Source organism: Mustelus asterias, chromosome 5, assembly GCF_964213995.1.
Source record: "Mustelus asterias chromosome 5, sMusAst1.hap1.1, whole genome shotgun sequence".
NCBI classification, from domain to species: domain Eukaryota; kingdom Metazoa; phylum Chordata; class Chondrichthyes; order Carcharhiniformes; family Triakidae; genus Mustelus; species Mustelus asterias.
This window is the reverse complement of record NC_135805.1, coordinates 59187875-59205755: the sequence shown is the minus strand read 5'-3', so window position 1 is coordinate 59205755 and position 17881 is coordinate 59187875. Positions and strand designations below refer to the sequence as shown.

The 17881-nt window shown below is 40.2% G+C and overlaps 1 protein-coding gene across 1 annotated transcript in view; it reads left to right on the top strand.

The window, feature by feature from the left end:
• Positions 1-17881, top strand: part of ufl1 (UFM1-specific ligase 1) — a 48876-nt gene that overhangs the window by 20919 nt on the left and 10076 nt on the right. The window contains exons 9-14 of the mRNA XM_078212645.1: positions 2515-2690; positions 3665-3844; positions 5554-5677; positions 6311-6427; positions 8909-9029; positions 14152-14318. Of these exons, the coding sequence (XP_078068771.1) occupies positions 2515-2690; positions 3665-3844; positions 5554-5677; positions 6311-6427; positions 8909-9029; positions 14152-14318 (885 nt within the window). The remainder of the gene's footprint in view (positions 1-2514; positions 2691-3664; positions 3845-5553; positions 5678-6310; positions 6428-8908; positions 9030-14151; positions 14319-17881) is intronic.

The window sequence follows — 17881 nt, the reverse complement described above, 5'->3', positions numbered from 1 at the left end:
TTTGTGAAAGGGAGATCATGTTAATCAATTTATTAGAGTTCTTTGAAGGAGTCATGTGTGCTGTGAATTAAGGGTGGATTGACCAGTGGATGTACTGTACTTAGCTTTCGAGAAGGAATTTGATAAAGTGCCACATCAAAGGTTATTACTGAAAATAAAAGCTCATGGTGTAGAGGATAACTTATTGGCATGGATAGAAAATTAGCTAACTAACGGGAACAGAGGATACACACAAATGGGCCTTTTCTGGTCGGCAGGTTGTAACGAGTGGTGTGCCATAGGAATCCGTGCTGGGGCCTCAACTATTTATAATTTATGTAAATGACTTGGATGAAGGGACCAAAGGTATGATTGCTAAATTTGCTGATGACATAAAGATAGATTAGAAAGTAAGTTGTAAAGAGGACATGAGGCTACAAAAGGATATCGATAAGTTAAATGAGTGGTCAAAGATTTGACAAATGGAGTATTACGTGGAAAAGGTGAAATTGTCCATTTTGGCAGGAAGAATAAAAAAGAGGAATGTCTAAATGAAAGCTTGAGATACAGAAGGATCGAGGTGTTCTTGTGCACAAATCACAAACTCTTGGCATGCAAGTAATCAGGAAATCTAATAAACTGTTGTCCTTTGTTTTGAGGGGAATTGAGTACCAAAGTAGAGAGGGCAAGTTTCATTTATACAGGACGTTGGTGAGACCATATCTGGCGTACTGTGTACAGTATTGATTTCCTTAAGGATAGATGTAAATACATTGGAAGGAGTTCAGAGAAGGTTTAGAGGACGAATACCTGGAATGGGAGGTTGGCTTATGAGGAAAGCTTAGACAGGGCAGGCTTGCATCTGTTGGAATTTAGAAGAGTAAAAAGCAACTTGAATAAAACATGGAATATCCTGAGGGGTCTTCACAGGTGGATGTGGAAAAGATGTTTCCCCTTGTGGGAGCATCTAGAACCTTAAAAATAAGGGTTCACTCATTTAAGACAGATTAGAAGTTTTTTCTCTTGAGGGTTATGTATCTTTGGAACTCTTCCTCGAAAGGCAGTGGAAGCAGAAGCTTTGAATGTTTTTAAGACAGAGCTAGATTCTTGATGGCAAGGAGGTGAAAGATTATCCGGGGTAGGTGCAGTGCGGAGTTGAGGTTACAATCGGATCAGTTATCTTGTTGAATAGCGGAGCAAGCTTGAGCGGTCGAGTGGCCTGCTCTTCCTAACTCGTAGTTCGTGCAAGCGTAGAGGCAGATTGTTGCAAAATGTTTTGATGCTGACAAATACTGCGCAGGAGTTAATCACTTAGCCGTGGAATGTTAAAAGACAGAATAAGGTCATTTCACCCATGTGACGCAGCCAAGAGCTGCCTGGCCTGATCTCACTTTTCTGCTCATTCCACATATCCTTAAAAAGTCCTCTCAAACAAGTTCCCATTTTTTTTAATGAATCCACATCTACTTACAAATAAAATCAGGGACCAAGAATTTCTCCTGAGCTGTTCGCACTCTACTGTTGTAACTTTGTCAGAAACATGGCACCTCAGAGGCAATGTGAATAAGAGTTGGTTTATTGTTGTGAATTGTTTAGTTTTCATGAGATTTTTGTTTTCCAAATGTTATTTTTAATCAATAAATATCAGTGAAAAATTCCAGTTAACAGCTTAAAGCAACTGCACCAGACTAGTTTAGTGTTTTGATTCACTGTTTCCAACTTCTCGCCAGTTTATGTTTGGTTCCAATTGAACAATTTCTTTGTATTTTCATTCACCTTTGGCCTTATCAGACAAATGGCTTTTGATTTACATACATGTAATCAATCAGATATTTGATCAGTTAAGCCTTCATTTCAATGGTTTATTGCATTTTGCCGTTCAGTGGCATGACATGAGGGATCAGAACTCGACACAAGATTTGACTTTACATTGATTGACGTAGCCAGTTTATTTCTAGTTACTTGGACTGACTTTCAGTTCGTTTTGATATTATTAACTGTTATATCAGTAATTATGCTGAAATGAATATAGCTCTTGAAACTGACATTGGCGAGGATGAAATTACTGCGTTTGTAGAATTTCGTATTGGGATCATGTGGTTTTACTTTGCTCCGTTTTTCAATCTAGAATGAAAAGTTTTTGGTGAAAGAAGTTGAGAGACAAAAGTGGCCAGTGGAAATCCTTTTGTTAAGTTTATCTTTGTTCTCTATGGGTAATCAGAAACTGAGCTAATAAATTAATATATTTTCACTGAATAGACCAGTGTCTTTAAACCCAAACTATAATTCATGCCGGCATTTACTCAGCACAGCCTAGTGAGTTTTATTGACCTATATTTTCCGGGAATTATATTGCTGAGCTTGAAGTACTTCACCCACATTTATGAAGAAAATCATTGTTACTGTGTGAGAATGATATAGTAGCATGTCTGCATTCCCATAATAAAATCAGGAGTTATTGGTAACTCGAGGGCAGATAGCATTTAGATAGAACACTGTTCTTTTAAGGAAATTGTTTGTCTTCCTCTGTTCTAGAATTTGACACTTTGTGCAGACTGGGCATCCCAGACCCTGTGAATTACATAAAGAAGCGATACAAATCTGCACCAATGATCACCTTGAAGGCTGTTTGTGTTGGACGTACTATTGTAGATCAGGTGGAAGCTTCAGTCGAGGAGGCTATCCGATCAGGCACCTGGGTGGATGTACAGGTACTGCTTTTCTGACACGCTCCTATTAATCAAGCTTTCAAACCAATGGTTGTACAATGAGGGAACAAAGCTCATTTTACAAAAGAAGGGATGATATACACTTTAATAATACATTGAGCTGTGAGACTCTATTCATCAGCAAACTCATGTGAGGGAAAATAACTATCAGTGGTTGCCAAATATTTGTTGAGTTGCGTTTTGGCATTTATTGCTCCTTTGTCCATAAAGTGAAATTGAAACACTATTTGTCATTTTATGAACTTGTGCTCCCAGTATGAAATGTATATCAACACTTTGAGCTGGTGCTCCCTTACCTCCCCCAAGCATTTTCTAAAATTATCCTTACTGTGTTGTGTGTGGCAAGAAAGAGTGCAATAATGCACACATTGTTTCTGGGCCAAACAATAATAGCCCTTGTTCAATAAAACTACTGTACATAATTGCATTTGTAATCAATATGTGCTGTGGTTTTGTGTTGAAAATTTTCAAAAAGAATCTGTTAAAATTTTAAAACAAAGAAGTATTAGCATAATTTAATTGCGGAGTTTGGCCCATCTGGAGAATGAGGTGAACTGTCATGGTTTACAGTAATGAACAGTTCCTAATTTTGTTCCCTTGAGGATTTACTATCTGTTGATGGTCATATACTTGCGGAAAGTTGTTAGTAACAGTAACACCAGTCTTCCTTGCCTCTTCCCGGTAAATATTGTTTCATGATATGGTCAGGATTTTTTTTTCAGCTGAGTTCATTCAAGGTAAATGGCATTTTTCAGTTCTAGTATAACTGCGATAAGAAAATGTACCCAACTCCAAGTTTAGGAACTTGCACCCCAAATAAATGTAGATGCAGTAAGAAGAGGAAAGTCTCAGATTAAATCTAAAGTTTACTGACTACTTCTGTGGTAGAAATTGTACAAATCCTGTTGTCTGAGTAGGTCCACCAACATGATTTGAATACATTGCTTTGTGTACAGCCCCTGTTGCCCAGTTCATTCTCCGTGGAAGATGCCTCCATTTTGCTCCAGCAGATGATGAGGACAATGCAAAAACATTCTGCTTCCAGGATTTTTGGGGACACTATCGTAGTCAGTGAGCAGTTCATCGGCAGCTGTGTATCTCTGTTTGAGCAAATGATGCAGCAGAAGGCTGAAAAGGTAAAAAAGCTTTTATTCAGGTCCTATTCAATATTGCAGCAGTAGAAACAGGGCCAATGATGAAAGGTATTTTACAACTAAAATTAGCACAGTGCGCTTAAAGATTGATATTGTAGTTTCATTTTCTCATGATGACTTGTTGATTGGAACTTCAAGCCATATTTGTCACTCCCAGCACTCTTTCCCTTTTGCATTTGGTGGCAGAGTCCGTTAATCTGCCTTGTTCCAAGTCTGAAGTTTCCTGAGTTGACCTTCAACTCATCTTTCTCAGTTCCACTCTCCCTGCCTTTAAAAGCCTCCTTGAGGTCATACATTTTCACTTTTTTGTTCAGGTATCTAAATCCTTCCCTGTTTGGCATCTGTTTTACTCCTGTAAAACACCTTGGGAGGTTTGTCACAGTAAGGGCCCTAAATAAATGCAGGTAAATGTTGACTATTGCCAGAGATTAAAGCACCAATGTTCATGCAGAATTATCCTGTCACTGTGACAATCTGTGCTGGACTGGTGCTTGTGGGAGCTTTCATTGGTGAGTGCAGTCACAAAATTGTTCCCGTACAGAAGATCTTTTGGTTCATTGCACTGGCTCTCTGTCAAACCAATTTACAAAGTGTCATTCCCTTGCCTTCATCCTGTACCCTTGTACTTTCTACCTTTTCAGATAACAATCCAATTCCCTAGTGAATGCTTTGATTGAATCTGCCACCGCCATAGTCTCAGACAGTGCACTCCAGGTCTTGAAACTCACTGTGTGATGAAGTTTTTCTTCAGGTCACCATTGCTTCTGCCAATGATCCAAATCTGTACTCTCTGGTTCTCCATCCTTCCACCAGTGGAATCATTTTTTACCTGTCTATCCAAACCCTTCATGATTTTAACATCTCTCTCTTCTCAACCTTTTGGAAAACAGTCCCAACTTCAAGTTTCAAACTTTCAATTTCAAGTTCAAAGCAAAGTATTCAGTCCCAACAGTCCCAGGTTCAAGTTTTTATGTGCGCACATCACCAACAACCTTTCCTGGTCCCTCCACGCTGACAGTATAGCTAAGAAAGCCCACCAATGCCTCTACTTTCTCAGAAGATTAAGGAAATTTGGCATGTCAGCACATGTACAGATGCATCATAGAAAGCATTCTTTCTGGTTGTATCACAGCTTTGTATGGCTCCTGCTCTGCCCAAGACCGTACCGACAGGCCAATTCTACATTGTTCAGCTATATTTAGCACATGCAACACCCCACCCAGTTTTTTAGACACTCATTCACTAAAAACTAGATTGATATTTTGAAATATTTTTATAGGCAGAACACAGAAACATTTGAGCAGTGTTATACAATCCCACCCTTCCTCCACCCCAAAGCCACACCAACTGAATTAATTCTTTTGATTCAAATGTACTAATCTTCTGCAATATATTGCCAACAGAATCTAAGTTGCATCTCCCTTGAACTTTTCTCTTTTTCTTTACATTTCATGAAATTTCATGAAATTAAAGATTGTGTCTTTCAGGTGACTGGTTTTAACTCCATTATATGCCATTTGACATTGTTCTGTTTTTAATTTTGCTGCATGGAATTTGCTTGTTCATGTTCATGACTCTTGGGTTTGTACATTCTTTGCTTGGAATCTTTAAACAACGCTACTTTTGTCTTCTTTTTTAATTTGAGCTGTGTTCACATATTGTATTTATCCATTGGTTTGCCTTTTTCTTAGGAGGTACAGAACAACCATGCCCATGTGTTAACAGAGGAGGACCTGAAGCAGGCTGCTATTATTGCAGAAAGTATGATTTCAGTTAAGAAGGACAAGCGAGAGGACAGGAAGAAAAAGGCAACAGGTGGGTGGGTTTATAAGTAACGGGTTCATGTATGTGTCCTTTTACTGACTTTGTTTAGCAGCTTTTAAAGTCCGGATAGATTCCAAAATATTCAAAACTATTAATATTTTCCCCATAGATATTTAAGCACTGGTGTCATTTTGACTTTTTTTAAACCAGTAGCTAGTTTTTTTTGGCATGGCGGTACTTTCAACTGTCTAGGTGGCAAGCTGTAGAATTTTCCTCCTTAAACAGTCCAAAGATGTGCGGGTTAGGTTGATTGGCCAGGTTAAAATTGCCCCTGAGATGCGTAGGTTAGAGGGATTAGCGGGTAAATATGTGGGGGTAGGGCCTGGGTGGGATTGTGGTCGGTGCAGACTCGATGGGCCGAATGGCCTCCTTCTGCACTGTAGGGTTTCTATGATAAACCTCTTGTTTTTTTTCTCTCTCTTTGACACTCTCTTTAAAGCCCACCCCTTAGACAGGGTTTTTGTCCACTCCTCATTTTGTTCCTCCTTTGGCTCAGTTGAGAGCACCTTAAGATGCTTTCCTATGGTAAAGATGCCATATAAATACAAGCTTTTTTTTAACAGCCTGAGTTGAGTTTATCTTGGGTGCAGATTCAGTGCCTGTGTTTTAACCTTTCTCCATTAGATGGCAGTGGAAGTCTCCGAGCAGGAGGTGGTGGTAATGCTCGAGAAATCAAGACCAGAAAAAACAAGAAGAAGGGAAAGAGAGATGAAGATAGTGACGAAGAGATGTCAACTGCAAGTATGTCATGAGAAAACTGAGATTAATTATCGATTTTTTTTTTCTTTGACCTTTAATCTAGCAAAGTAATACAATCAGTGATTTGGTTGCTCACGCAACATTGCTTAATACGATTGTACAGCTCTGATTCATTATGTTTGTTGGAACTTAAAGCAGTCAATATTGAAGATTATTGATGTATAATTGTCAGTTTTTGGTTCAGTAACAATAGAAACATTAATTAAAATTGTTCAGTTAGATTTCTGGGTTATGGATTTCCATGCAAAGAGGGTAATGGTGATTTTGCCGCTGTATCTTATTTACATACAAAGGTAAAAATTAGGAATAGGCCATTCGGCCCCTCGAACCTACTGTGCCATATGATAAGATCATGGCTGATCTTATTGTGGCCCCAACTCCACATTGTTCTTTGTCCCGAAACCTGTGTTCCCCTCCAGCTGCCCCTCTGTTATGTGACTGTATCCATTCTCTGCCACAAAAGGGACTAAGAGCTCCGAAAGCTTGTGTGGCTTTTGCTACCAAATAAACCTGTTGGACTTTAACCTGGTGTTGTTAAACTTCTTACTGTGTTTACCCCAGTCCAACGCCGGCATCTCCACATCATGACAGAAAATATTAGACAGCCTTGAAAAGTTCCTATTGCATGAATCTTTAACCTTCTCTGTTGAAACATTTTCTGTTACAATTAGAAATCCTGTTGTTATCTTATTAAATCTTTGCAATAATTATACCCTACTTTAATAAATCTCTAATAATTGGATGGCTATAACTGCGAGATATTTCAACCTTTGGCTGAACTAGTATCTTACAGAAAATCAATACTACAATTTTTACATTCGAATGCTGCTGTGTATGAAAACCATAATTCTGTTTGTTTTTTTAAATGACCTTTACTGGCTGCATTCCCACTTTTAAACATGTATTGGCTCGCTGGATCAATCTGTACTTCCACCATTAAAAATATGAGTATTAGGTTATGCTTTTGCAGTCACTCCTAGAATGCATCACTTCCCATTTCTCCACATTGAACTGCATTTGTCACCTCTATGCCCATTCTACTCATGTGTCTTTGCCCTTGTTGTCTGGAAATTTAAAGGTGGCCAATTGTGTCTTGACTTGAACAATTCAAAACTCGCAAGGCAAATATCTCTGTGCAAAGACGTAACAAAATTTATTTAACATAAAGCAAACAAACATACAGCCGACTGGAGACTTCCAAAGAGTTAAATAGTTCTAGGAATAGAGCGACACAACCTCTCTGAAAGATCTAAAATGCATAGTCAAATACAGATCAATTATAGTTTCTTCTAATCAATAGTTTGGCTTTTCATTAGCTTAAAATCAATTTCATTTAGTAATCATACATCAAAACAAATCTCTGCCAAGTACCTCAGCCAACCATATGATACTTAAAAGCATGCTGATATTATATCGTCCTTCAAATCCAGACATGACCACCCTTCTTGGCTCTGACTACAGATAACGGCAGGCGCCACCGTAAGGTCAAAGTGAATATTCCCACCGGCTCACTGCCAAGTTGAATAGACATGGGTTCCTGCGTCCAGGGGCATATCTATCCTTGTGTCTGGGCAATGAATGCATCTGTTCATAAATGTTGCAGAATACGTACCCGCAGAGGAATCCTCCTGATAAGACTACTGCTGACTAACCGATTCCCAGACCTTTGGCTTTAAATATTGATATTTACCAACATGCCTTTTGGTAGCTTTGCTTGACCAAAGTGAACAATACATTTAAAATATCAGCATATGTTTTAAAATCATAACTACTTATTCTGATTCACTTACTGCATTCGCATACGTGTAAACTGTTTGCATTGGCTTGCCTAGTAATCATTTAACTCTTTACTGATCCCTTGTCCTCTTAAGGACTGCATTCTGCCTATGAAGTTGTTTTCTTTAACCATTTGCCATCCTCCTTAATATGGTATCAGCAAACCACTGTATTATTTCTCTGTGCCTTTGTTCACATTCAGTATATAAGTAAAAATGTTAGCTCCAAACACTCAATATCTGGGGCATTCAGTTCTCTGCATCCTGCTAATCTGAAAGCACCCATTTATCTCAGAGAGGACTACTTCCAAATAACCTAGTAACTGACACAAATGAGCATTATCAGGTAGTAGGTTAGTGTTCCTTTGTATTTAGGAATAAGGTTCTGTTACTTTGATACTCGGGAAATGTATATTTGTTTGTGCCGGGGGGTATGCTATGATTTCATTGCTGTTGTTGTGCTGTAGTCATGATGTGGAGATGCCGGCGTTGGACTGGGGTAAACACAGTAAGAAGTTTAACAACACCAGGTTAAAGTCCAACAGGTTTATTTGCTGTAGTCCAGAGAACAATGCATCTGTAAACCTAAATTACTGAGAGGCTGGAACTGAAATTATACTATGTCATTAGGGAGATGAGAACCAGGCTTTGGTTGATGATTTAAAGTTTTGTTCTCTGCCTTTGTTAGGTAAACACAAACAAAAGGAGATACTTTTCATGGCACAGGAAGAAATTGAAGGCATTTTGAGAAATCATCTTCAAGAATGTCCAGAGGAACTGATAAGTGAACTTGCGGAACATTTGATCAGGTGAAGCCAATCATATAGCCTCTTTCATCACCTAAGGACATCTAAAAGCGTACAAATAAGTATTTTGGAAGTGAAATCATTATTGTAATTTAGGGAAATATAACAGTTAATTTGCACACACCAATATCCCACAAACAGCAATGAGATAAATTACTAAATAATTTTGGGGCGGCATGGTGGCACAGTGGCACTGCTGCCTCACAGCGCCAGGGACCTGGGTTTGCACATTCTCCCCGTGTCTGTGTGGGTTTCCTCCAGGTGCTCCGGTTTCCTCCCACAGTCCAAAGATGCGCGGGTTAGGTGAATTGGCCATGCTAAATTGCCCTTTGTATCAGGGGGACTAGCTCGGGTAAATGTATGGGGTTATTGGGATAGGGCCTGGGTGGAATCGTGGTCGGTGCAGACTCGATGGACTGAATAGGTTCCTTCTGCACTACAGGGACTCTATGATTCTTGTATTCCACAAACAGCAATGAAATAAATGACCAAATTAACTTAAGTGATGCAAGCACAGAGGACACTGGAAAAGCTCAACAGGTCTGCCAGCATCTATTAGGAGAGAAACAGTTAAAATTTAGAGTCCTTAGACTATTTGTCAGAATTGAAGGGAGGGAGAAGGTGTTAGTACTGAAGAAACTGCATCAAACAGTAGCAACTTTAAGAATGAGTAACAGGCTATGTTGAGGTTTGTATTGAGGTAGTACACGTATGGGATATTTAAAAAGGGGGATTTAAAATGGAGGTGCAAGTTCAAAATCTAAAGTTGCTGAACTCGACGTTGAGTTCAGAGGGCTGCAGCAGGTCCAGCCAGAAGATGAGATGCTGCTCCTCCAGCTTGCACCGGGCTTCACTGAACCATTTCAGAAAGCCAAGGATGGACATATGGGTATGAGAGCAAGGTGCTGATTTAAAATGGCATTCAACAGGAAGATTGGAGTCATGCTTGCGGACTGAGCGAAGGTGTTCTGCAAAGCGGTCACACAGTCTGTGTTTGGTCTCCCCAACGTAGAGGTGACCGCATTAAGGTGCAGTTCTGACGAAGAGTCTAAGGATTCAAAACATTAACTCTGTCTCTCCCCTAGTGGATGCTGGCAGACCTGCTGAGTTTTTCCAGCATTCTCTGTTCTTGTTTCAGATTCCAGCATCCGCAGTGTTTTGCTTATTTTAATCTTACATGATGATGGGTGAAAAATAAATATTCACCAAGACACTGAAAGAACTCATCTGCTGTTCATCAAATAGCATGTTTAATATTTATAATGTATCATTATTTATAACCACAGTGGAACATTTACGTTAAAAACATTTATAAAAGAGATGCAAGCTGAGAAGGAATAGGTTATGCAATAGAATTGCTAACTGAAGGAGTTTAATTTTTGATATCTTAGTGAAATGCAAAATGTGTTTCTAATTTATAGAAGTGCATTTGGTGGGCAGTGCCAGATTTGTTTTTCACGTAACTGGTTGATTCACACAAACATACATGTTCACTGATACCTTCAGATATCACTATAATTATATGCTATGTGTCCCCAAGGGCTCATGAAGACAGATGATCTTACTGCATATATACAAGGAGTTGACACTTCAACCTAATTCATCAATCATTGTGTTCTCCTTCCCTGATTGAATCTAATGTACAAAATGCGTAACCACTTGAATGTTAGCTAGATATTTATTGAATTTTTCTTTCTCTATTAAAAAGACAGTGCAGTCTTGGTTAAAAATGGAAATTCAGGGGACAAATTACACCAAAGGAATCATAGAATCCTTACAGTGCAGAGGGAAGCCATTTGGCCCATCAAGTCTGCACCAACTCACTGAGAGAGCATCCCAAGCCCACCTCAGCCCTATTCCCATATATTTACCCCACTAATCCCCCAATCTACACATCTTGGGACAATAAGGCAATTTAGCATGGCCAAACCACTTAACCTGCACATCTTTGGATTGTGGGAGGAAACCGGAGCATTTGGCGGAAGCCCACGTAGACATGGGGAGAATGTGCAAACTCCACACTGATTCCACACCCAAGGCCAGAATTGAACTCTGGTCACTGGCTGTGCTAACCACTGTGCCCACCCTCTTTACCTGTAGCTGTCCTCCAAATGCTGGAGTTCAAAATCCTTTTATTCTCAGCTATTCTGAAAGAAACAAGTAATGAATGTGTACCAGCAATGGGAGGCAACTCAAGGGAGAAGTGAGGATAATTTGAAAAACACAAAAAACCTACAGACCAGGCCTGGAATTAAAGATAACGTCAATAAAACAGGGTGGGCCTGGCAACCTCAGGATTTGATTAATAGGGTCAATGTTAAAGAAAAATATTTGATTCCCAGTATTGGGTTCTGAAGAAAGCTTTCAACCCCAAGTATCAAGCCAACTCCCCCCTTAAGGCAGATCCTGCATTCGGAAGATCTAGCTAAAACCTGAGATAACTGTAATGTTCTTTCATGTAGATTACTATGTTAGGTTAAAGCGCATGGGATTGCGGGTAGTGTCTTGAGATGGATTGAAAGCTGGTTAGCAGACTGAATGCAAAGAGTTTGGAATAAATGGGTCTTTTTCTGATTGGCAGGCAGTGACTAGTAGGTATTGCAGGGATCTGTGCTAGGACCCTACCTGTTTACATTATATATTAATAATTTGGGCATGGGAACTAAATGTATTACCTCCAAATTTGCAGATGATACAAAGTTGGATGGGAGGTTGAGCTGTGAAGAGGATGCAGAGATGCTTCAGCATAATTTGGACAAGCTGAGTATGTGGGCATGTGCATGGCAGATGCAGTATAATGTGGATGAATGTAAGATTATCTTCTTGAGTAGCATTAGGGTAGCATTGATAGCCACAGGTGAGGTGCCTGAAGATTGGAGGATAGCAAATGTTGTGCCTTTGTTTAAGAAGGGCTGTGGGGAAAAGCCTGGGAACTACAGGCCAGTGAGTCTCTCATCTTACAGTGGGTAAGTTGTTAGAAGGTATTCTGATCTACAGGCATTTAGAGGGACAAGGACTGATTAAGGACAGTAAGCATGGCTTTGTGAGAGGAAAATCATGTCTCACGAATTTGATTGAGTGTTCTGAAAGGGGTAACCAAGAAGGTAGATGAGGGTAGTGCAGTCGACGTTGTCGACATGGACTTTAGCAAATCCTTTGACAAGGTATCGCATGGTAGGTTGTTGCATAAGGTTAAATCTCACAGGATCCAGGGTGAGGTATCTAAATTGATACAAAATTGTCTTGACGACAGAAGACAGATTTTGGTCGTATAGGGTTGTTTTTCAAACTGGAGGCTTGTGACCAGTGGTGTGCCTCAGGGATCGTGCTGGGTCCACTGTTTGTTATTTATATTAATGATTTGGATCAGAATTTATTGTTCAGGGTTAGTAAGTTTGCAGATGATACCAAGATTGGTGGCATTGTGGACAGTGAAGAAGGTTATCTAGGATTGCAATGGGATCTTGATCAATTGGGCCAGTGGGCCAATGAATGGCAGATGGAGTTTAATTTAGATAAATGTGAGGTGATGCATTTTGGTGGATCGAATCAGGGCAGGACCTACTCAGTTGATGGTAGGGTGTTGGGGAGAGTTAAAGAACAAAGCAATCTAGCAATACAGGTTGATAGCTCCTTGAAAGTGGAGCCACAGGTGAACAGGGTGGTGAAGAAGGCTTTCGGCATGCTTGGTTTCATTTTCAGAACTTTTAATACAGGAGTTGGGCTGTCTTGTTGACGTTATACAAGACATTGGTAAGGCCACACTTGGAATACTGTGTACAGTTCTGGTCACCCTATTATAGAAAGGATATTATTAAACTAGAAAGAGTGTAGAAAAGATTTACTAGGATGCTACCGGGACTTGAGGCATAGATCAGGTAGATACTACACATCTTTCACCAAAGGTAGGTGAGTCTAAAACTAGAGGGCATACATTTAAGATGAGAAGTGAGAGAAGCAGAAGGGTCCAGAGGGGCAGTTTTTTCACTCTGGGTGGTAAGTGTCTGGAGCGAGCTGCAAGAGGCAGTAGTAGAGGCGGGTACAGTTTTGTCTTTTAAAAAGCATTTAGACAGTTACATGGGTAAGATAGGTACAGAGGGATATGGGCTAAATTGGGACTAGCTTAATGGTAATAACTGGGTGGCATGGACAAGTTGGGCTGAAGGTCTTGTTTCCATGCAATAAACCTCTAACTCTCTGCTGCTCCTGCCTCACTGCTTATGATGTGGAGATGCTGGCATTGGACTGGGGTAAACACAGTAAGAAGTCTCACTACACCAGGTTAAAGTCCAACAGGTTTATTTGGTAGCAAAAGCCACTAGTTTTCAGAGCGCTGCCCCTTTGTCAGGTAAGTGGGAGTTCTGTTCACAAACAGTGCATATAAAGACACAAACTCAATTTAGAAACTTGATGTCTGTGTCACTATGTGCGATCTTCTTGGAGATCCTCTCCACTTGGAGCCGGCAGTTTGCGGTGTCGATGGTAGTCATGATGTGGAGATGCCGGCGTTGGACTGGGATAAACACAGTAAGAAGTCTCACAACGCCAGGAAGAGCCCTCACGGCCAGGATTCAGGAGAGGGAAGCAGCGAGTCAAAGCATTTGGGAAAAAAAACATGGGTTATAATAGCCCAGCCCTGCACTTTTGCACCATAGGGGACCCGCATGTTCACAACCCTGGTTCTCCAGCATTGGATCTGAATCTTGAATGGGAACGCATGTTCAGGAGAGGGAAGTGGTGACAGGATGAGTCAGGAAGCGGGAGGTTCAGCGAGAGGGTAAGTTGGGCACAGGGAGAGGCCGCAAATCAGAAGGTCAAGAAAGGGAAGGATCTACAGGGAGTGGGAGGTTCAGAAAGCAGAATCAGAGCTACTGTAAATAAAAAATTACTTTATAATTTTAAAACTATAGAGAAGTAATCTCATTTACCACTTTGGAAATTTAGCAATAGCAGAGTATAGTTATTTTCCCCAATAAAGAAGGTCCTGCCAAACCTAACTGCAGTTTTAACCTTGATTCTATGGGAACCTACTTTCCTCTTAAAGTATCAATTTTCAGGAACACAAACACAATTTTAAAGTGGGAACCTACAAAGAAAGAGATTTAGAATTTTTTTCTTTTAACAGACCTTTGAATAAAAGCTATCAGGAAGTGTTACGTTCGGTGTTCGTGTCCACTGTCACCTCTGCCTCGGGTGTCAGTAGGAAAAAGACTGTGAAGGAACTGCAGGAGGAGGTCTCGAACTTTCATAACAATGTGAGATTGTTCGAGAAAGGAGCCAAGCTCTTTCCAGGTAAAAACCCCATTCTGTTAATGCTGTGAATGAAATGTGTTTCCAGCTGAGTTCCCTGCAGCTTGATAGTGATGTACTTCCATTGCATTACCTTATTGCACAAGTCGTCAGTGAATTATTTTAAGCAGCAGTCCTGATATTTGCTGCAACGACGCAGCATGGGTCAGTGAAAATCAGGTTGTCTTCCTTCCGCTGGCCATGATGGTAAGTGAAAATTGTGATGAATTCTGGTGCAAACCATGTCCAGTTTCCTCATTATCTGGAAAACCAGAATGTGGATTAATTTTGGGAGGGTGTGGGTTACCTATTTGGAATGTAGGTCGATAGAAGTATGTGAAAACAAATGGATGAAATGAAGTAAAATCATAAAAAAGGTAAAATGGAAGAGAAGCACAGGGCCCTTCCACCCTCGAATCAGTTGCACCATTCAATTAGGTGCTGTCTAGTTTGTATTTCCATTTATCCACCATCGCTCCATACCCCTGAAACCACTTGCCTAACAAAAATTGACCCAACATACATGGTCTATTGGGGCAAGATTTCCCTTACACATTATGCACACTTGTTATGGATTTCCCCAAAAGAGAAAATTGTTTCTTTATAACGGAGAGATAGGCTGGGTCTTGGAGGGTGAGAGAGATTTAGGGCGAGAATTTCTCAGCTTATGATCTGACCCACTGCTGCAATAGTGGGGCGATGAAATATGGGGAACACACTGGAGGCCGGACTTAGAGAAATGTATACTTATAGAACCATAAAATAGTACAAAACAGAAAGATTGTTTGGTCCATTAAGTCTATGTTAATACTGTCCAAGAGCATTTCAGTTAGTCCCACTCTCAAGCTCTTTATATTAGGTTTGGCATTACTTCCTGACTTTCGTACCCTGTTTTCCATTTATAAATCCCAGCATACCATATGCTTGATTAACTGCAATGTTAACCTGTCCTATCACCTTCGCCATTTTCTGCAGAAACGATACCCACCCAACCCCACCCATCCCTCTGATCCAATATCTTTTTGTCTGACTGTACCACGTTTTGATTGGTGATGCTCCTCTGAATGTCTTCCGGCATTCAAGGTGATATAGAAATGCAAGCTGTTATTGTATGTTTGTTCTTATATGGCTCTTAATATCTCTCTGTTAAGAAGATGGGGGAAGGATTATAGCAAATAACTAACATTTAGTTCAGAGGAAGCATGGATAAGAGGCAACACAAAGCAAATGTTATGACTTTTTATTTCGCTTTATGGTATTTATAGTATAACAAATATTAGAATGCACCCTTGACAGAGTAACATTTCAATAATGTGTGGTGACTTCTCAGATACGGTGCATGTTATATAAGAACGAGGATCAGGAGTAGGCAATTAAGCCCCTCGAGCCTGCTCTGCCATTCAATATGATCATGGCTGATCTCATCTCAGCCTCATCTCCACCTTCCTGCCTGCTTCCCTTCATCCCTCTGCTAATTTAAAAACCTATCCATCTCCTCAAATTTGTTTAATGTTCTGGCATCCACTGCACTCTGGGATAGAGAATTCCACAGATGTACGGCCCTTTGAGTGAAGTGATTCCTCCTCATTTCTGTTTTAAATCTGCTACCCCCAGCCTAAAACTATGGCCTTTTATTCTAGAATGTTCAACAAGGGAAATTTGCTCTACGTCTACCCTATTTAATCCCCTTTAGCATCTTGCACACCTCGATTAGATCTCTTATTCTTCTTAACTCCAGCGAATATAGGCCTAAACTACTCAATCTCTCTTCAATAGACAAATCCTTCATCCCTGGAATCAATCTAGTGAACCTTCTCTGAACCGCCTGTAATGCATTTACGTCCTTCCTCAAGTCAGGGGACCAAAATTGTGCGCAGTACTCCAGCTGCGGTCTTACCAATGTCCTATCCATTTGCAACAGCGCCTCTCTACTTTTATACTCTCTTCCATTGTTGGAATCTCAATGGTCAACTCAACCAGCACCAAAAGTTCCTTAGCTCTGCTCAGACTTTTAGGATTAAATCTTTGGGAAAATGAAAATATCATTGATTTTGGTAATATTTATTCATAGATTTTTATCAAAACATTTCCTTTTTCTGGTTGCTATGTTTCATATTCTGTCAAAAACACTTCTGTCACATCTGCCTTTTTCACAGCAGCAAAGTCTATTGGGAAGCATGGCCTCGTTATTCTGACCTGTCCAGAGGTAGCACTTCCTGAATCTGTAACCTAGAGCTGGGAGAATACAAATGTACATTACATAAACATCCCAGGCAGACAAGAGAGAAGCTGCAAGTCATCAGAGTGCTAATAAGTGCTTGAACCTGAATGGGTATTAGCTATTAAGTGAGGAAGGAGAATACACCTTAAAGGGGCATTTGGTGGAAAAAACTGATCTCAGGCAGATCTAGAGTTGGAACAGTGATTGGTCTCAGCAACTCCAGATAAGAGAAGCTTAAAATTGTCTGGGAATTTGCTCCTGATTGCTATCTAACAAACTCTTTTGATAATGTGACATGAATTAATAGAGACAGTTGATGTGAATGGTGCAGTTAATAGTGTGTATATGGATGTACAAAAAGCTTTTGACTAAGGGCACAAAATAGACTTGGGTTCACCGGCATTATGGCACAGAAAGAGGCCATTCAGCCCATTGAGTCCATGCTGTCTCTAGAGCAATCCAAACAATTCCATTCCCCATCCTATTTCCATGGCCTGTAAGTTTATTTCCCTCAAGTGCCTATTTGTAAATCATTCACCGTCTCCACTTCCAACACCCTTGTAGCCAGAGAGTTCCAGGTCATTACCACTGCATGGAAAGGTCCTTGCTCACATTCCCCTACAACTCTTGCCTAAGACATTATATCTGTGTCCACCTTATCGAAACATTTCATAATCTTGTACACCTCTATCAGATCTCCCCACAATCTCCTTTGCTGTAAGGAGGGGAGAAAACACTTTCTCCAACCTAACCTTGTAGCTAAAGTCCATCATCCCTGTAACTATTCTTGTTACTCTCCTCTGCACTTCCTCGAGGACCCTGGCATCTCTCCTAAAGTGTGGCGACCAGCACGAGGTGCTATACTATAGTTATTACCTGACCAGAGCTTTATAAAGGTTGAGCATACTTTCCTTTCTTTTGTACATAATACCTCTATGAAGTCTAAGAACCCTTAACTATTCTTTCAATATGCCCTGCCCCCTTCAAAGACCAGTGCGCACACCCTAGATCATTCGATTTTCACAGTAACTTCATTGCAGTGTTAATGTAAGCCTACTTGTGACAATAAATGCATGAACTTTCAAACTTTTTAAATAAACTTTTAAGCTGTTCCTGCATACTATTTGGAACTATGCCATTTAGAATATATTGCCTCTTGGTATCTTTCTACCAAAATGCATCATCTCATACTTCTCTATTAATTTCCAACTGCCAGTCCATTCTGGTAGTCTATTGTATAGTCCTGTTTGCAGTCGATTGGTATCATCATCACTGTCTGCCCTACCTCCAAGTTTTATATTGTAAGTGAATTTTGAAATTTTACTCTATTTCAATATCCACGTCA